The 20,941-nt window shown below is 48.7% G+C and overlaps 1 protein-coding gene across 2 annotated transcripts; it reads right to left on the reverse strand.

Moving 5' to 3' along the window:
- Nucleotides 1–84: 84 nt before the first annotated feature.
- Slc25a18 (solute carrier family 25 member 18) lies at nucleotides 85–20,834 on the reverse strand. Of its 2 annotated transcripts, none has more exons than XM_075982916.1 (10): nucleotides 20,604–20,834; nucleotides 9,377–9,564; nucleotides 7,880–8,002; nucleotides 7,658–7,713; nucleotides 5,234–5,324; nucleotides 4,306–4,424; nucleotides 2,742–2,907; nucleotides 2,319–2,473; nucleotides 1,821–1,896; nucleotides 85–1,310 (listed from the first exon to the last, which is right to left on the reverse strand). In XM_075982916.1, exons 2-10 carry the CDS (start codon nucleotides 9,394–9,396, stop codon nucleotides 1,169–1,171), a joined length of 948 nt encoding a protein of 315 aa, XP_075839031.1. In that variant the 5' UTR covers nucleotides 9,397–9,564; nucleotides 20,604–20,834; the 3' UTR covers nucleotides 85–1,168. The 2 variants fall into 2 exon arrangements, with proteins under 2 accessions (XP_075839031.1, XP_075839030.1); XM_075982915.1 differs by having other exon boundaries at nucleotides 9,377–9,519; nucleotides 20,604–20,802.
- Nucleotides 20,835–20,941: the final 107 nt, after the last annotated feature.

Below are 20,941 nucleotides of genomic sequence, written 5' to 3' on the forward strand. Positions count from 1 at the left end.
TGTCGGGAAAACGCCATGTAGCTGCCGAAGGAGAAGGATGCCAGAACCTTACCGGTAAGCCACAACCTCGTAGTGAAACACAGATTAATAGAATTGGGTTTATTTAAGATGTAAGAGCTTGCTAGGACTATGCCTAAACCATTGGCCAGTTTTGTAATTAATACAGTTTCTGTGTGATTATTCAGGTCTGGGTGGCCAGGAAACAAAAGCAGAGTCTCCATGTACAGAGAGCTCTTGTCTCCAGCCCTGGTTCTTAAAACAGGATTGTTAGCTGACAGTAGTGGCACACGCCTTCAATCCCAGCACTCTAGGAAGCAAAAGCAGACAGATCTCTGAGTTCAAGGCCAGCCTGGTCTACAAAGTGAGTTCCAAGACAGGCTCCAAAACCACAGAGAAACCCTGTCATGAAAAAAAGAAGCTAGAGAGATGATTGGGTCTGTGAGCACCTGCTGCTTCCAGAGGGCCTGAGTTCAGTGCTCTCTGCTGACCTCCCAGGGTACTCGTACAGACACTCATACAAACTCAGGTTAGGTGTGAAAAGCCCCCCACCCCCAGCTTCTCCACTCCTGGGTAACAGGTGAAGACGGTAGTGAATTGTGGGGCCCCAGAAGCCACAGTATGGTTCTTCAGGTTCACAGTCATCCGCTGTGCTGATTACAGGACAAGGATTTACCCAGCTTTATTACTGATCATGTCCCACAAGCACTCACGAGGAGGGATCTGGGAGGGCTATACCAGGGTGGGCATCTGGCCAGGACAGCTGTGAGGTGGCCAGACTGCTCATTCAGGTCCATTTGACCACTAGTGATGCTCGGGAGCCCAGGTACACTCCCGATGTCACAGCATCAGTGCTAGGATTAACACTAAGTCCCCAGACGTCACAGCTGTGCTGCGCCTGCCTTCAGTGGGAGTGTTAGCGTAGAGCAGCCCTCTTCCGTCCTGACTGCGCCTGGGCCTGCCCTAACACACCAAGGCTGCCGAATGCCCCTGGTAAACTGTACCACAGCTTAGGTTTCATGGAAGGAGATGAGGGCTCTACTCACTTAGTAAAATGGGTCACTTCTGAGGTAGCACTACAAGTTAAAGACCATGTACGACAGGGTGGGCATCTTATGCTCCTAGTCCCAAGTGTAGGACCAGAGGTGGCAGCGAGCAAGGCCACCTGAGACTACTCAAAGCACTTTAAAATACGTTCTCCGATGCCAATGAAGTAGATGCCCTGGGCGATCCCGAAGAGGGGGGCTATGACCAGGGCCCGGCAGCCGGCTCCCTTCATGAAGGCAGCTGCTCCCTCCTGTGTCCAGAGTTTCCTGTGAAGAAAGGAGAGCCTTGGGAGTGAAGGCTAAAGGCACACTAACTCATGGCTTTTCTCCAAGCTTGACTTTGTTTTTGTTGTCGGATTTGGGGAGGTCCCTGAACATAGCCCAGGCTAGCCGTGGGCTGCCCTCAACCTCCTGAGTGCTAGGATTATAGGATTACGAATGAGCCGCCACCTCCTACCTCCTTTAAGACACGATCTCAAGGTTGTTTAGGCTGACCTGTGGTCCTGCCTCCACCTCTCAAGTGCTAGGCCAAAGACTGGAGCCATTATAAACCCTACGTGGTCAAGTATTTGTACACCTTCCTTGAAGAGGGCTGCAGTGTGCAAGGAGAGCTACTTAGCAATTCCGGATTGTCTGGACTCTGGTTGGAGGAGTGGGGAGAAACACCCCCCCCCCATACTGTATTCTCTGAGAAGTGAGGGGCCAGTACACTCCAAAGCAGCTCCCAGTCCTGCCACGGGTCTTGAGCTGGCACGTTGTCTGGGGCGCTGGACTCACCTGGCACAGTCAGCGACCCCACTGTAGGTGTCCTCGCCCAGGCCTTTCTTGAGGGTCTGGATTCGAGTCTTCAGAACTGAGTGAAACAGAAGTTAAACAAGTAACAAACACCGGAGTCTGTCCCTTGTGCAAATCAAGTGGGTTTCCCCGTGAGGCCAGGTTTGCGCTGTGAGGTAGCAGCTGCCTCTGCCTCCCCTTTAGTGGGGGAACTGTGGGTGGCCCCCAGCACACGGGGAGCATCTCCTCACAGTTCCCCAGTGCCAGTTCTCAGAACTACCAGGAAGGAAAAGAATGCCTATGTGGTGACAGAGCAGCAAGGTTGCTGGTCCTCCTGTGAGGGCTTCTGGGGAGTTTATCCCAGCGGCTGACCAACGAGGGTTTTGAGGATTGGGGCTGTTTCACCTGCAAGTATGAGCCCTGTCTCCATAGACTGTGTGAGCCTGGTCCCTAGAGGAGGGTGGCCCGTAAATCCCAAACCCCAGCCCTCTCCACACCTACCGTCCAGAGGGGTGACAGCCACCGCGGCCACAGAACCCGCTGCGCAGCCTGCCATGAAGGAGTGCGTGAAGGGGGCCTTGCCGGTGAGCTCGCTGACCCCAAGCTGGTTCAGGTTCGCAAACAAGGGGAAATAGATGATGGAGAAGGGAATGTCTCTGCAGAAGAGAAAGACGACACTCTGGGTGCCTTCACAGCAGCTTCCCAAGCAGCCGTGGGGCGCAGCAGATGAGAAAAACACCCCCATTTGGCAGAGAGGAAGTTCTTCCCCTGTCCAGCTCCTCCCACTCCCACCCCCACCCCTGTAACCTGCACAGGAACCAATCGGAGGGAAAGCAGTTTGGGAAGATGAGTCAGGTAGGCAGGCCCCTAGCTAAGACACTTAGGTGCCTCGGGGCCCAGGCTCACTCAGGAAGAGGGCCTCACCTGAGAAGAGTGGCACCCAGGCCCCTGTAGAGCCCAGAGAGGCCCTGAGTGCGGAGCAGCTCCCTGGCAATGAGTGTCGCTGATGGGCGCTTGTGGGCGGAAGCCGGGCCAGTGCTGTAGGGCCGGGAGGTGGGCGCGGCTGAGGCGGAGCCCTGATGACCGACAGCTGGAGAGGAGACAGGTACCCAAGATTTTCTTAGTGGCGGACCTCTCCCGTGTGCATGACAACACTTCAGTGAGAGTCGCCCAGCCTGATTAAAACCCTTGGATGGGGCAGGCAGTGGTGGCGCACGCCATTAATCGCAGCACCAGGGAGGCAGAGGCAGGCGGATCTCTGAGTTCAAGGCCAGCCTGGTCTACTGAGCAAGTTCCAGGACTGGCTCAATAGCTCCACAGAAAAATCCGACCGGAAAAAACAACCAACAAACAAGCCAACGAAAACCCTTGGACGGCCCGCCTTGGAGTCTTTTCTGGTGGTTGAGTCCTGCTCTCACTTTGAGACAGAAACACTGTATGTTCTGCTCAGTGTTAAAGGCCGCCAGCAAATCACCTCCTCAGCCTTCCAGAGCTGCCTCCTTACTCCAAGCCCAGGGCATGCGCCCTTTACAACCCCTCCAGCTCGGAGCAGAATTCAGTGCTAAACCACTTTGGAGTCATGTTCAAAGCCTATGACTTGCTGAACTGAACCTGGGCTTATTGGTTCACTGTAAGCCTGCACTTGGAGGGCTGAGGCTGGAGGATTACTGCTAGGTTAAAAAAAAGAAAAAGAAAAATGGGGCACACCTTTAATCCCAGCATTCAGAGGCAGAGGCAAGTGGATCTCTGTGAATTTGAAGCTAGCCTGGTCTATATAGCTCCAGGCCAGCCAACGCTACATAGTGAGACCCTGCCTATAAAAGTTAAGAAATAAATAATAAGAACAACAGACATGAATTCTTGTTTTTGATTGTGTTTTGAGACAGAGTTGCTCAGTGTAGCCCTAGCTCTCCTGGAACTCACTCTGTAGACCAGGCTGGCCCGGAACTCATAGAGATCTGCCTGCCTCTGCCTCCTGAGTGCTGGGATTTTAAAGGCATGCACCACCACTGCAAGGCTCATAATTGAAAAACAATGACTAGTTTATGTGTATGTGTTTTGCCTGCATGTATGTCTGTGTACCACATGTATGCATTGAGCAAGGAGGACAGAAGATGTTACTGGATCCCCTGGAACTGGAGTCACAGACATGTGTGGAGTTACATTCATGTGCTAGAATTAAACCCCAGTTCTCTAGAGGGTCAGCAAGTGCTCTTAACTGCTGAGCCATCTCTTCAGTACCCTAAGCCCCATTTTAAAATATCTTCAGGAATCCAGCCTGAACATCAAGGCCTTAGCACAGAGGTCTGAGAGGAGCTTACACCCTCTAGAATCCAGGCTCTTGTTTCTGCTCCTTGGTCTGAAAGGGTTAAACACGTCTGTTGACCTAGAAGCTGAGTGTGCACAGAGCTGGTGGTGGAGTGTGCAGTGCAGTGTGCCCTGTGCTGGTCCCAGTCTTGCTGATGCCATGAGCTGGGATGCGCCTCACCTAAGCGGCCAGCATCCTGAAGCTGAATCTTGAGCATTTCCATGGGACAGGTAACCACCACCTGGCATATTCCAGCCCCACACCCGGCCAGCATCTCCATCTTCAGGTTCTGCTGCGTCCTGTGGGACCAGGAGTAAGGTTCTTAGTCTCGGGCCAGCCCTGCCCCACTCTGCCCCTCATCTTTTGGTAGTTAGAACTGTTTTACTTATTTGTTTAGGTTTTTTGAGACAGAGTTTCTCTATGCAACAGTCCTAGCTGTCCTGAAAGTAGCTCTATAGACCAGGCTGGCCTCGAACTCACAGAGATCCACCTGCCTCTGCCTCCCGAGTGCTGGGATTAAAAGCGTGCGCCAGCATGCCTGACTCTCTCCTTTCTGTCTTTGGAAACTGTATTTAAACCAAGCCTCCCTCACTTTTGCTGCATCTCTGCATTTCTAGACGTGCAGAGAGCGCCACTGCATGCGATTGAAGCTGGATTTCCAGCAGAAGCTTTTGGGGCAGCTTGTACCCCTGGGATGGAATCAGGAACCACAGGACAGCAATGTGGTGTCAGGTTCTTGCGCTAGCCTCTCAAGGACCATCTGAGGACAAGTGGGGACTCAGAAGAGAGGGTTTGGGGCTTGACGTTTAAAATTTGTCAGCATGTTGGGTGTGGCCACTCAAGGCTATGATTTTGACCACTTAGGAGGTAGAGGCTGGAGGATCGCTGTAAGTTTCAGGCCTGAGAGAGCTAAACAGGGAGACTCTGTCTCAAGAAAAAAAGAAACAAACAAAACAAAACAAACATGAAGAACAAACAAAACAGAAACAAATCCATCAGCTAGTGGCAAACACTTCTGTCCATATCTGCCTGTCTTGTATTTTATCTTGCATATACTGTCTGTGACTACACAGGGCAGGGTCTTTGTGTCCCCGACATCTGTCCTTACCCATCTTGCATGAGCAGCTGCCGCAAGAAGTCATTGGCTGCCAGCTTGATTGCCTTCTCTGGAGTAACCAGGGTGAGGTTTACAGCAGCCCCTAGAGATGGGAAATAGAGAGAAGAGGCTGGGAGTCTGTCACCACAGGCAGAGCTCAGGGTCTGCAGAAGTCAAGCAGGCAGCACAGTCTCTAAAGGAAAGACAGGGGCGTCCATTCCCTCTCCCCAACACATTTCCCTTCCCATTCATTATTAATGTCTGTGGGCACGCATGTGCCCCAGCACACACGTGGAGGTCAGAGGATCATTTTCTGGCGTCAGTTCTCTCCTTCCACCCTTGCATGGTTCTGGGATTAAAGCCAGATTACCAGGCTTGTGGGCCAGCACCTCAGTTTGAGCCAATTTGCCAGACCCCTCTGGATTACACAGCCCAGGATGGCACGGAACTCACAGTCCTCCTGCTCCCTGAGCACGAGCATGGCAGGCGTGCCACCATGAAGCACGCTGTCCTCTTGTGTAAGCTGCGAACTCTCTGTTCACTGCCGCCCAGCTCCATTCTTTCCTTCCATCCACTCCCTCCCTCCCTTCCTTCTGTCTTCTTTTGATATTTTGAGACAGGATCTCACCGAGACCCACTTGTCTCTGCCTCCTGAGAGTTGGGATTAAAGGCATGCACCACCACCACCCGGCCCCCTCCCTTTTTTTTTTTAAGACATTTCCTTTTATCTTTTTAAAGATTTGTTAATTTATTATGTATAGTGTTCTGCCTGCATGAATGCCTATGTGCCAGAAGAGGGCACCAGATCTCAGTACAGATGGTTGTGAGCCACCATGTGGTTGCTGGGAATTGAACTCAGGACCTATGGAAGAGCAGCCAGCCCCTTTTTTTGTTTGTTTGTTTGTTTGTTTGTTTTAAGGAGTCTATTTTGTAAAAGATTGTTTTATGTATGTGTTTGCCTGCATGTATGTGCGTGCACCCATGCATACCTGATGCCTGCAAATTCAGAAGACACATCTGATTCCTCGGGATTAGAATCCAAGTGACTGTTAGTGGCCATGTGGGTGCTAGGACCTCTGGAAGAGCACCCAGTGCTCTTAGCTGTTGAGCTATCTTCCCAGTTCCCCACTTTTTATTTTATTTGCATGGTGCGTGCATGCGTGTGTGTGTGTGTGTATAAGTGCAGTCCCTATAGAGGACTCAAGATAGTCCTCCTAGAACTGAAATTACAGATGGTTGTGACCCAAATATGGGTTCTGGGAACCAAACTCAGGTCCTATGGAAGAGCAGTGCTTGCTTTTCCTTCTCTCCCTTCCTTCCTTTTTGTTTTTTTCTGTGTAGTTCTGGCTGTCCTGAAACTCACTCTGTAGACCAGGCTGGCCTCAAACTCAGAGATCTGTCTGCCTCTGCCTCCCAAGAGCTGGGGTCAAAGGTGTCACCACCATCCGGCTGCAGTGCCGTTCTTCACTGCTGAGCCAGCTCTCCAGTTCGTCCCTAAATTCCTGTTCTCTTTATGGATGCATGTGTCCCATTACTAAGAAGTCATCGTTGTTTTCTGTTTATGTTTTGTTGTTTCCCTTTTTGGTTTGTTTGAGACAGGATCACATGTAGCCTAGGACAGCTGGACATGAACTCCTTTTGTGACTGGGGATAATCTTGAATTCATGATCCTCCTGGCTTTATCTTTCAAATGCTGGGATCACAGGTACATGTAACCACATTGCCTAACAATGGCTAAGAAGTCACTGCAGAGCCGGGCAGTGGTGGCGCACGCCTTTAATCCCAGCCCACGGGAGGCAGAGGCAGGCGGATCTCTGAGTTCGAGACCAGCCTGGTCTGCAAGAGCTAGTTCCAGGACAGGCTCCAAAACCACAGAGAAACCCTGTCTCGAAAAACCAAAAAAAAAAAAAAAAAAAAGAAGTCACTGCAGTCTGTCCTGCTGGTATCTTCCATCTCTAATGGTGAAGCAGCAGGCTGGGGAACTGGGCAGGTCTCCTTCTTTATGGGAGCTGGGTGATCCACACACGTTTGTCCTTGGTCTCAGGGGTCCTAGCATATCAGCGCTTTCCCAGCACCAACGTACGGCCCATATCCCACGGTCTCCTTATGAATGAGAAAGCTGCAGACAGCAGCAGCACAGGGTCATGTGGGGCTGAGTTCACAGCTCTGTGGGTCATTCTACCTCAGGAGGGGAGAGGGGCAGGGGAAGGCTGCAGAGGCATTTGCTTTAAATACAGCACAGCCAAGCACCTCCAGGGAGGCCTTAGCTAGAAGCAGTGGCTCTTGGAAGCTGGGATAGTTCAGAGCCTTGTAATAGTTCAGGCCCCAACCCAGCAGCTCCCTGGGCAGGATGAACACCCACACCACTGTGCTCCAAGCTCACAAAGAACGGGCTGCATGCACTGCCCCATCATCCTCAGGAGTTCAGAAGCCCACCTCGGTACATGCCCAAGAAGCCCTCAGCACGTGCGGTCTTCATCAGGCAATCTGTCCTAGAAGCAGAAGCCAGAAAGGAAGTTAGTAGTGACCAGATGTACCTCTTCCCCTTCCTGGGCACACCTCAGTTAGCCTGGCCCCCCAGGTCCCTCCCTGAAGAAGCAAAGGAATCAGACCCTTCCCAGAGCCCATCCTGCCTTCATTTCTTCCATGAATACCTACATTCCTTTATACACATCTTTCCCCTGCTGGTTCTGCAGTCGGGTCTTGGCAAGGTCAATGGGAAACACGCAGGTCACTCCCACGAGTCCTGCCACACCTCCATTGATGAGTTTTGCAGTGATGCTAGGCCGTGGGGAGGAGAGGAAGAGACGCAGTGAGGGTACTGGGCACAGCCAGCTTGGGTACGGGACAGAAGAGCAGGACCAGGCAATGAAAATCAGGAATGGTAGCTACCAGGCTTCCAGCCGTCAGTCCCGTCCCCTCCCTCCACACAGGCTGGGAGCCTCTTTGCAGGAAGCCTGTGTTTACCAGCCTGATTGTCTCCTGCTAGCACACAGTGAAGGGCCCACCAAGCTAAGACACTGGGCCTGCTGGGAAGGGGCCCACAGGCGAGTTGGCAGGCCTTTGTTTGGCCTTCAGAGATGCCTTCCAGCCTCTCACCCTTGGAGGCCTGTGAGGAAGTTTTCAAACAAATTCCAACTTTATTTCCAATTGTAGGTCAAGAGAATGTGGTGCAGTGGAAACCTGGCTGGGCTGTGAGCTTGGGCAAGTTGCCTCAGGCCTCGGAAACTTCATTTCCCTCATCTAAGGGGCTATGTCAGGATTACCACTAAATGAACATCAGGTAAATGACAGCTATTAAGGGTAAGACCCCTCTAGGCTGAAGAGATGGCTCATCATTTAAGAGCACTGCTTGCTTCTTGCAGAGGGCCCAGGTTCGATTCCCAGCACCCACATGGCAGCTCACAACCATGTGTAGCTTCAGTTCCAGGGGATCCAGCGCCTCTTCTGACCTCTGTAGGCACCAGGCACACACATAAATTATGCAGGCAAAAACGTTCATACAAAATCAACCTAAAAATTCTTTTAAGGGTAAGATGCCCTGTCTCTGACCGTGCATGTGTCTTAGCAATTGATAACCAGGATTAACAAGCGGTATATTATCTGCCCTAGACTCTGTAAACACACGAGCCTGGGAACAGGAAACAAAGCTTTCTCAGACTCCCTGGAAAACAGTAAAATGTTCTTATCTTTCGGGCCATGGACAGACATGAGGATAATACTTGAGACAGAATAGCTAAAAGCAGTTAACAATAGGTTTCTTCACAAAGGAACCCAAATAAGCAAGAAAGTGGTAACAAAGGGGGCCATGGCTTAAACTTACCTGAGGAAATGTGTGAAAACATTACTGCAGGGGAGGGGGAGCTTAAAGAGGATCTCACGCAGCCCAGGCTGACCTCAATCTTACTATGTAGCCAAGGCTAGCCTTCAACCTAATCCACCTAGAGCTGGGATATAGGCATGCACCATCATGCCCAGCGTGCAGACTGAATTTTAACAGTACTCTGTGTGTGAGATTTAGGGAAATACATATTTGGGGCAACAGGTCTTATTTGCTCTTCCCAAACATTCCCTCCGCTCTCCTCATGCAGAACCGGCACCAACGCGATGGTGCTGTTGCTTCCTTCCTCAAACCAGCTGTCCCCTAGGGCCTACCTCAGGTCCTGGCTGGACATCCCGCCGGCGATGGATGGCAGCTCCCAGGACTCAGGCTGTGGTGTCCTCACAGGCAGCTGCTGCTGAGGCCGGTGGAGAGGGAAGAAGTCTGTCCGTGTCCTTGAGGCTAGCCTTCCACAGAGCTGACAGGACAGGGGATTCCACGTTTGTGTCCCCGCTTCCTAGACCTTTTGGAAGTGTGCGTTCACACAGGATCCTCAACTGTTTGGACTTCCGTCAGAAAATAGGCCAGGTGTGGTGGCACACGCCTTTAATATCAGCACTCAGGAGGCAGAGGCAGGCGGATCTCTGAGTTTGAGGGCAGCCTGGTCTACAAGAGCTAGTTCTAGGACAGCTAGAGCCAGACAGAAAAACCCAGTTTCAAACCAACAAACAACTCCCTCCAAAAAAAAACTCTCTCTCTTAAAAAAAAGGGGGGGGGTGGAAGGAGGTGAGAAAGGAAAAGGCCAAATTAAGAGTTCTGGGAGTAGTGGAGATATGGGCTGTGGAAAATTTTTCTAGGAGTCCCTCTCACAGTAGACAAGGACAGCAATACTTGAGATGTTCTCAAGTAACTTTGTTCTGTTTTGTTTTTCAAGACAGGGTATAGTTCTTTCTTTTCTTTTTTGTTTGTTTTTGTTTTTTGGAGACAAGGTATCTCTGTGTAACAGTTCTGGCTGTCCTGTGGTAGACCAGGCTGCCACAAATTTACAGAGATCCAGCTGCCTCTGTCCCAGAGTACTAGGATTAAAGGTGTGCGCCATCAAGATCTTCCTTGTAGCCCTGACTGGCCTGGAATTTTCTCTGTAGACCAGGTTGACCTGAAACTCACAGAGATCCAGCTGCCTCCGCCTCCTGTGAGCTGAGATCACAGGTGCATGCCACCATGACTGGCACATTTATGATTGTCCGGTGTCACATTTATGATTGTCACATAAGGGTCCCCTCTTCCATGTTCCTTCCTCTTCCTGAGGCTGCCATAATTGCTTGACAGCCTCAGCAAGCATTAGTCATCTCAAGGTCTTTTTATTTGGGGGAAGGAATGAGAGGAAGAGGGGGGGAAATGACTTAGAGATATGTTAATCACATTAGTAAAAAAATATTATTAAGGGGCCAGAGAGATGGTTGGGTGGTTAGGAACACTTGCTCTTCCAGGAACCAGGTTCAATTCTCAGCACCACCATGGCAGCTCCAACCATCTGAAACTCCAGTTTTAGGAGACTTGATGTAGCCTTCTGACCTCTGCAGGCTCCAGGCACCCATATGGTGCACATACATACACACATACATACATACATTAGGCCAAACACCCATAACCGGTTCTGGGACATAGTACTGGAGAAGAAATGACTAAGATCTTATCTCTTGGGGACTTCAATTCTAAAAGCGACAGATAGTATACAGGAAAGCCTGAAGATCCTAAGGAGTAAAAAAAATACTATGGAGAAAATGGTGCCTCCTGTCTATCTTTTTTTTTTTTATATTTATTTATTTATTATGTATACAACATTCTGTCTGTGTGTATGTCTGCTGGCCAGAAGAAGGCACCAGACCTCATTATAGATGGTTGTGAGCCACCATGTGGTTGCTGGGAATTGAACTCAGGACCTTTGGAAGAGCAGGCAATGCTCTTAACCACTGAGCCATCTCTCCAGCTCCCCTCCTGTCTATCTTTCCAGAACCTGGAAGCCTAAGCAAGAGGGTCTGGTGTGCAAGGGCTGCTGGGAGATGACTCTCAGTAAACTTAGCCTGCCTAGAAAGCACCAGTACCGGGGGTGGAGACGCGTGTGGTGTAGAAGGTCCTTCTGTCTGTGTGTTGCTTTCATTGGTTAATAAGGACACTGCTTTGGCCTGTTGATAGGGCAGAACTTAGGTAGGCAGGGGAAACTGGATTGAATGTTGGAAGGAAAAAGGGTGGAGTCAAGAGAGATGCCATGGACCCGTGGCCAGAGGCAGACATGCTGAATCTTTGCCAGTAAGCCACTGCCACGTTGCGATATACAGATTAATAGGAATAGGTTAAATTAATGTAAGAGTTAGCCAATAAGAAGTTAGAGCTAATGGGGCAAGCAGTGTTTTAATGAATATAGTTTCTGTGTGATTATTTCGGTTCTGATCAGCCGGGACAAACAAGCAGGCTCTCCTCCTGCACGCGTGGACCCCTGAAGCTCATTGGTCAGCCAGCCCAGCCATATCTATACACCTCAGTTCAGTGAGAAATTGTCCCCAAAACTTACAAAAGTAGAGAGTGATGGAGGAAGTCTTGTGATCTCAGCCCCCACCTCTGCCATACGTGAAAGGGGAGGGGTGGGCTGTGAAGGGGAAAGCTGACTACAGTGAGGTCTGAGCAGGGTTTCACCAGGCAGCCATGGAGGTGTGAGGCTCAGGCAGAGCTGAGCTGCCAGGGTAGCAAGGCCAGGAAAGCAGTTAGTAATAGAGGCAGCTGTGCTGAGCAGAGGTGGGACATGCTCAAGGTGGATCCAGTTAGTTGCTGTGGGAAGAAACATGAGCCAATCAGAAGACAGCAGCGTAAGACTTAGTGCATCAGTAAGAAACAGGACAGTCTTGAGCACAACCTTACTACTGGCCACAGCTCCTGTGCCAAGTTTTCATTTTGCTGTTAGTCTGATACTGGGGACTGGACTCTAGGGCTGGCCTTGTTCTGCCAATGAGCCCTATTTTACTTTGTTTTGAGACGGGGTTTCTCTGTGAAAGTCCTGGCAATCCTGGAACTCATATTCTTTTGCCATTGCCTTCCAAGTGCTGGGATCGAAAGTGTCAATACCACCCGGCATCTCTTTTACTTTTTGAGACAGGCCATTGCTACGTTTGCCCAGGCTGGCCTGGAACTCACTACATATGCTAGGCTGGCCTCCAACTTGTAATAATCTTCCTGCCTCAGTCTCCCCTCTAATTGAGATTGCAGGCCTTAATGATATTAATCCTGATTAATTCCAGTTCATACCTAAATGCCAAGTATATTCTTGTCCTTGGATCACGAGACATTCAACTGACCTCATTGAATTTCTTGTCATAATTGCAGTTAAATTCTACTTTTGTGTCCACGTTTTATTTATGGGGTGTGTGTGTCTGTGTGTGTGTGTGCTACAGCATGTGTGGAGGTCACAGGACAATCCTCAGGAGTTGGTTCTCACCTTTCACTGGGGCTATAGGACTTGTATGGCAACTTCTTTTACCCATTGAGCCATCCTACCAGACCATAGAATTGCTGTTTTTATTTATTTTGGTTTCTCTGTGTAACAACTCTGGTTGTCCTGAATCTCCTTGTCGACCAGGCTGGCCTTCCTTGAACTCAAAGATCCGTCTGCCTCTGCTGGGATTAAAGCCCCCATGCTAGACATTTGGAGACAGTCTCACATTGTGGCTTAGCCCAAGATAGCCGCCAGCTTGTGGCAGTCCTCCTCCTCCAGTCTGAGTCTGGATCACGGGCTGTATGATAACTGGTTTTATGTCGGCCTGAGAACTGAACCCAGACTTTAAGGTTGTTGGGAAAACACGGTTTTACACTGAAACTGAGTTACATTCCCAACCCACTTCTTTTCTTATTTTTAACTATTTGTGTATCTGCACATGTGAGCTGTTTTCTATGGAGGCCAGAAGGTGGCAATGGAGCTTCTGAAGCTGAAGGGAAAAGGTTGTGAGTCACCTGTTAAGTGTGCTGTCCTCTGCAAAACAACATGCACTTGTAACGACTGAACTGTCTCAGCTCCCTAGACTGCTACACACACACACACACACACACACACATACCTATGTACATACGTATACATACACATGCATATACATACATATGTCTATATGTGGGTGTTTTCCCCATGTTTGTCTTTGCACTTCATATTTGGTGCCCAAAGGTGTCAGATTCTCTGAAACTGGATTTACAATTGTTAAGCTTCTCTGAGTGTTGTGAACTGAACGTGGATCCTCTGGAAGGGCAGCCAGTACTTTTAACTGATGAGCCATCTCTCCACTCAAATACTGAGCCCAGCAGTGGTGGCGCACGCCTTTAATCCCAGCACTCAGGAGGCAGAGGCAGGTGGATCTCTGTGAGTACGAGGCCAGCCTGGTCTACAGAGCTAGCTCCAGGACAGGCTCCAAAGCTATAGAGAAACCCTGTCTCGAAAGTCATGATAGTAAAGGTCGGCAGTTCTTTGAGATGGTAAACTGCTATGGAAAGAAAAAAAACCCAAACCTGTAGGAATGGCCAACATCAAAAACACTGATGACAACTTATGGTGGAGAGGTTGTGGGTAAAGGGAACACTCCTGCATTGCTGGTGGGAGTGCAAGCTGGTACAGCCCCTTTGGATATCAGTGTGGCGATTTCTCAGAAAATTAGGAAACAACATACCTCAAGACCCAGCAACACCACTTTTGAGTATATACCCAAAGGATGCTCAATCATGTCCTCAACTATGTTCATAGCAGTATTATCTGTCATAGCCAGAACCTGGAAGCAACCTAATGCCCCTCCACTGAAGAATGGATGAAGAAAAATTATACAATGGACACAGTGGAAAAAATAATGAAATCTTGAAATTTTCAGGCAAATGGATGGATCTAGAAAACATTATATTGTGTGAGGTAACTCAGACCTAGAAAGACAAATATCACATGTACTCACTCATAAATGGCTTTTAGACATAAAGCAAAGAAAAACTAGCCTACAATTCACAATCCCAGAGAACCTAGACAACAAAATGACCTTAAGAGAGACATACATGGGAAGTAGAAAAAGACAAGATCTCCTGAGTAATTTGGGAAGCATGGGGTTCCTGGGAGAGGGTAGGAGGGGAGGGGGAGGGAGTGGAGAAAAATATATAGCTCAATAAAAACAATAAAAAACAACAACAACAATAACAAAAACCCAAAACAAAACACAAAACCCCAAGTGGCTACTTAGGAAGTGCAGAACCTAACCTTTCTCTGTTAAGTCAGAATAAAGAAAACAGACACATGGCAGCCCTTTGGGTAACATTGCCTGTGTTTCTAGAGCAAAATCAGATGTCTGAAATCAGAGTTCCTTGGTGATGGGAATGGGACACATTTGAGATAAGTCAGAGGGCAAAGGGACAGCCTGAGCCTGGGCACTCAGTCCTGCTCTGTGGCATTTGCTGGTGGATGCTTTCCTCACTCCGCAAATCCTAGCAGGTTCCCTTTAGCACACTCAGGTTCTCAGAGCCTGGCTTCACAAGAGTCCTGCCACAGGTGAGTGAATCAATGAGTCAGCTGATACCAGTGTGTATGTGTGCCTGTATGTGCATCAGGTTTGCTTTTTGTTTTCTGAAGACAGGGTTTCTCTGTGTTACAGCTCTGGTTGTCCTGGGAACAGCTCTGGAACCAGGCTGGCCTCGAACTCACAGAGATCCGCCTGCCTCTGCTTCCTGAGTGCTGGGATTTAAAGGTGTGTGCCACCACCGCCTGGCTTAAGTTTTTAAAAATTATTTTAATTTTTAAAAATTTAGCCAGCTATAGTTTTAAAGCAATCTTATCAGGAAAATCCTGAACTTGGGTACAGGCCCATTCTGCCCGGTCCTTCAGGCAACCTGTTGAATGCCTGCAATGACAAACAATATTCCTGGAGGGGGATTGTAGTTTAAAGGTAATTCCCTTTACCTTCAGGGAATTTAGATTTTACTGGTGCCAACACTTTGAAAGGGCAGGGCTGGCAGTGTGCTCAGTGGGAGTATGACCTCATGGGTGGGAGGTTCTATGTTCTGACCTGAGCACTAATGAGGGAGATTCTGTAATCTGGAGAAGTGTTTGCCTCATTACTGCAGGGACAACAAAGCAATGGCTCAGGCTCCGTATAATGAATGGACTTGCTCTGTCCTTTTTTGTTTTGTTTTGTTTTTTGTTTTTGTTTTCAAGACAGGGTTTCTCTGTAGCTTTGGAGCCTGTCCTGGAACTCGCTCTGTAGACCAGTGATGTGGGGTTCCCCTCTGTATGCTGTAAATACCATTGATTAATAAAGAAACTGCTTTGGACCTATAGCAAGGCAGAACTTAGCTGAGGGAAGGAACTAAACTGAATGCTGGGAAAGAGAAGGCAGAGTCAGGGAGAAGCCATGTACCCCCACTGGAGACATGCTGGGAACTTTACCCAGTAAGCCACAGCCACATGCCAATACACAGATTACTAGAAAAGGGTTAAAATTAAGGTGTAAGTGTTAGCCAATAAGAAGATAGAGCTAATGGGCAAGCAGTGTTTTAAATAATACAGTTTCTGTGTGATTATTTTGGGACTGAGATGTCGGGCAGCAGGGAAACAAACGGCCTTACTACAACAGGCCAAGCTGGACTCCAACTCAGAGATCCGCCTGCCTCTGCCTTCTGAGTGCTGGTATTAAAGGCGTGCACCACCACCGCCTGGTGACTTTTTTTTTTTTTAAAGAAAGGGTTTCACTATGCAGACCATGCTGTCCTCAAACTGAACTCATTAGCCTTATGAATGCTGGAATACTTTCACTATCTACTTTTATAGTGCTAAACAAATTTTTAAAAAAGAACATTCAGGAAGCACCTCCCCCATTGATTTTTGAGCCTTGCATATGCTAGGCAAGTGTTCCTCCACTGAGATCTACCCATAGCCCTTAATTCAGGGTCTCATTGTTATCCAGGCCAGCCTTGGAATTAATTTGTGACCTCGGCAGACCTGTACTTGTCATTATCCCTGCCTCGGCCTCCTATGTCACCAAGTGCTGCTTGGAAGGTGTAGAATGGCTCAAGAGTCAACGTAAGACTGTCCAGAGCACCAGGCTTCTGCTGCGGCCCCTACCTCTTCGCAGTCCTTCAATTTGCTTTTCAGGATCAAGGCTAGTTAAAAAATAAAGTTTTTATACAGTGTGTGTGAGGGGCTAAGAGATGGCTCAGTGGTTAAAAGTGATGGTTGAGGACCAGGTTCAAAACTCAGCACTCACATAGTGGCTTACAACCACCTGTAATGCCAGTTCTAGGGGATCTGATGCCCTCTTCAGGTACCAGGCATGAATGTGGTGCACAGACCTACACGCAGGCAAAACATTCATATACATAAAATAGAAAAAATTTTTTTGAAAGTGTGAGCCTATGGGGCTGGAGAGATGGCTTAGCAGATCACTGACTGTTCTTCCAGAGGTCCTGAGTTTAATTCCCAGCAACCACATGGTGGCTCACAATCAACTATAATCAGATCTGGTGCCCTCTTCTGGCCTGCAGGCAGGACACTGTATACCTAAGTAAATAAATCTAAAAAAAAAAGTGTGACCCTCATATGTATGGATTTCAGAGGACCAATTTTGACAACTGGTTGTCTCCTTCCACTGTGGGCTCTAGGGACTGAATCAGGTCTTCAGGTTTGTGCAGCAAACACCTTTACTAACTGAGCCATCTTCCAGCCTTGCTTTATCTTGCAATTTAATTCTATTTATAAACTAATTTGTTGCTACTGTAAAATTTCATAGGTACTGATCCAGGAAGCAGCAGGAGAAAACCAGGTCGTACACCATTGGTACAAAAGTCTTGTCTAGGGCTTGGCAGATGGCTCAAAGGTCAGGGTCAGGGTGCCAAAGCTGACAACTTCTGGTAATCCTGGACTCCACACGGTAGAAGAACTGACCCCCACACGCACACTGTGGTAAGGACATACAAGTAACTAACACAAGTAACAGAGCCCTGATCTGAGCTGCTGTCAGGTGTATCTCAGCTTAGCACCCCAGCACTCTGGGGACTGATGGACTAGCGCCCTCAGACAGCTTCCAGCAAGCCGCCCACGCCTCCTTTCTGCTCTCTCCTTCAGCTCAAGCAGTTTAAGCCTCACACACATTGGTAATTTGTCCAGAATGCACTCTGCTCATGGACTGACGGAAGTCATAAACCGTTCTTGGGAACCAGTATTCTAAGTATCACTGTCACTTCCTCTCACAAGTGTTTTTTATGAGAGGATCTACATAGCCCTGGCTGTCCTGAAATTTGCTATGTAGACCAAGTAGACGTCAGTGACCCACAGAAGTAATTCCTGCCTTTGTAGTTGGTGTTAACATACGACAGCCAGCCAGCCTTCTTGGGCTGCCCTCTCTTCACGTTTAGAAGCTGGGTCAGGGTCTCAGGAAGGAGAAACAGGACTGCTTCCTCGTACCAGAGTGGCCATTAGCTTTGTCTGGACTTACTGTCTCGGAAGCACTTCACTTCCCAGGATGCTCCTGGGATGCCAAAGATTTTCTCTTATCCCTGTTTGCAGTGGGTAATATGGAAGACCCTCTCCCCTGGCTATTTCTTCCTACCAACTCTATGCTTGACACGGACAGACAAGAACTCTTACCAGCTTTCAGGAAGGACCTTCATTCGGCTTTCTCTAGAGTAAAGGACAGGGGCCGGGTTTCCCATGAACAGGAGCTGCTCTGGCCTTGGGGCTTATCAGAGAGCAGTCCCTCCCTTCTTGTCCCTGGCAGAGGTGCCAAGCAGGCAATTACAAAATTCTTCACTGCACTCTTAGCCTTGTCACACAGCACTTTGGTCTGGTTTTGGATCTTGCTTCATGGAAGCTACACCAGGCCAGAACTCCCCTCATTTGGTCACCACAGTGCTGAACACACAGCCGAGAAACAATCTAAGGCAGTGGCAGGAACAGGGTGATGTGTGCACTTCTGTGAAGACTCAACTGCCTTGTCACTAGCTGAACATGCTGGGGCAGACGGCATATGTGGAGGGGGTCGGCGTGGAATCCAGTGAGTGTGGCTGTTGACTTGAACTACAGCATCATCTGCACAAGGGGGTGTTATTTCATATGTGTTGTGATAACTCATGTATGCTTCATGGGTGTATGTACTTTTGTTTTCTGAGATAGGCACTCACTGTACAGTCAGGCCTGGAAATCCACTATATAAATCAAGTTGGTCTAAATCTCACAATCCTCCAGCCTCAGCATCCAGAGTACTGGGATGACAAGCATGCACTACCACACCCAGCTACTACATTCTTTTGGCAGGTGTGTGAATGGAACTTCATGTTCTGTGTGTACACGCCGTGCTGAGCAAGCATTGCACTATGAAGCTACAGACCATTCTATGTGCTTTCATAATTCCAGGTAAATGTTACTATTGCTCTTTCACAGAACTGGAGTTTGGTTTCCAGCACCCACACGGCAGTTTATAATCATCCATAACTTCAGTTCCAGGGCATTCTGATGCTTGCTTCTGACCTCTGTGAGTACATGGTATATACACAGCCAAAGCACTCACACACATAACAGAAAAATTATTTATTTTTTAGTTTTTTTGAGACAAGGTTTCTCTGTAGCTTTGGTGCCTGGCCTTGAACTCACAGAGACCCAACCACTTCTGCCTCCTAAGTGCTGGGATTAAAGGCAAAAAATTAATTTTTAAAAAAGGAGAGAGAGCTGGATGTGGTGACACACACCTTTAGTCCCAGCACCCTGGAGGCAGGTGTCTCTAAGTTCAAGGTCAACCTGGTCTAGGACTACACAAAGAGACCATCTTGAAAAAGAACAAACTAAAATTCACACAGAGACATAGACAGACACACACACAGAGAAACAGAGATGGGAGAGAGAAAATTGAGCCAGAACTTGTTTCAACTCCTGAGATGACATAGATTGTCATAAAAATCTGAGGCCAGCCCTCCCTGCAGAGTGATCCTGTCTCAAAACCACAAACTAGAACCCCAAGACAACAAAAGAGCAGGGATAGGATGTAGTTCAGTTGATACTTGACTAGGATGAATCCCCCAGAGAGGATAAGCAGCAGTCAGGAAGTAGAGGCAGAACAGATGTTTCCAGGTGTATATGGCTAGAAAGCAAATCCCAGGCCATCCTGGGCTTCATGAGAATCTGTTTGAAATGAACACACAAAAACAAACTAGTATGTCCAGAGAGCCAGGTCGAAGGGAGCTTCAGCTTTGGTTTGTGGCTGTCAAGGCCTGCTTGCTTTCAGAGTGCTCCTGCAAGATTCAAGCTATTAGCAAGGCATATTCCACCCCTCTGAGGCACAGTGAAGCAGTCTGATGACACAGGCACACAGTCAAGATTCCCAGCACTGTCCTGGCTGCTTTACAACCTTGAGTGCACCATGAAAACCAATCTCTTTAAGGCCGGGTATCAGGCAGGCATGTTTTGTACAGCCCAGATAACCACTAAGAGGCTGCCTGGACTGGCAGGAGCTCGTTAAGTTTGCTGCTGCTGTTATCATGGATAAACAGACTATTAGACAGCACGGGACTAGCGTGTGTGGGCAAAGTAATCCTGATGTGTCTGAGATAGAGTTTCAAAACCTTGAGGTTCAGAGAAAATGGGAAGCCGACCTGGATCGAGACCAACGAAAGGAGGGCAGACAGAAGCAGGTGGCCTGGACCAGGATGGACTGGAAGGTAACTCCTCAGCTTTGCTACTTCTTCCCAGGTGTGGAAGAGAGGACACCTGTCACCACTATTCCCCGTTAGGAGTAATGAGGCCTGGATTCCAAAGTTCTTCAGAAGGTAGTGCCATCCATTAGGTATGGAGGGGAATTCAGCCCACAAAGGTCTCAAGGTTTAAGCTGAAATTTGATGTCAGGTTCTTTCCTACGGGTGTGCTCTTAAAACTCTAAGGAGGCATCAGAACCAGAGTGGATGTCTCACACCAGAGGACAGGGCCCTCCATGGGGTTGATCAGACAGGCTGAGGACAGAGTCAGAACCTGCGATTGAACCAGTTCCTGGGTGATGTTCATTTGTTCATATTGCAGGTCCAGATTCCCGTTCCGGCAACCACAACAGATCATACTAGGCCTGTGTGCTGATGTCTGTCCAAGTCAAATGTAAATGCACCAAGAGCACCCTGCTGCAATTAACTAAAGGGAACAAAACCACTCTTCATCACCTCCAATTCTGGCTAGGCAGTGCCCCTTCCAGCACCTGTGGTAGGCCAGGTTTCCTCAGTGTTTTTCCTGGAAGTTAGTCTTTTCCCTTTGTATTCTGAATAAAGTGCCAGGCAGATGCTGCATACCTAATAGCCTGCCATGCATCAAGTCAATTCAACAAACACGTGGGGGGTGGGATGCTGCCATCAGCGCTAAACAGTACAGTTTAACAACTACTTACACAGGTTTCGTAAGACAGCTAGGAATGACAATACAGAGGAAGCTTTGCACAGCTGACATGCAAACACCAGGTTACACAGGGACTTTAGCACCTGCAGACAGAGGTCCTGGAAGCAACACCCGAGGGCAACTGTACTTACTGACAACTTGGTTAGGAGTCACTCCACATCTCAGCTTTTGGTATACGCCAGGCCAGGCTGTGCTGGGTTGTCTTTGCCTTCCTATAAAGACTTAACTCCTTCCCATAGGAAAACTCTGGATACAACCACTCTGCCCAGTTCTGACTGGCTAGACTAGGGTGACTGGTCCTATGCAGTCAGGAACCAGCTGACGGATTCTAGGAGCAAGTTGTGGTTTTCCACTCCTCAAATGGTCTCAAGGCACCTGAATTAGAATTCGTGTCATGGAGGCAGAAGGGCAGGAACTGCAGCATACAATAGCTCAATCTGGGCATTTCCCAGCTGCCTTCTTGGCTGCT

This window comes from Microtus pennsylvanicus, chromosome 8, assembly GCF_037038515.1.
Source record: "Microtus pennsylvanicus isolate mMicPen1 chromosome 8, mMicPen1.hap1, whole genome shotgun sequence".
In the NCBI taxonomy this organism is placed as follows: Eukaryota; Metazoa; Chordata; class Mammalia; order Rodentia; family Cricetidae; genus Microtus; species Microtus pennsylvanicus.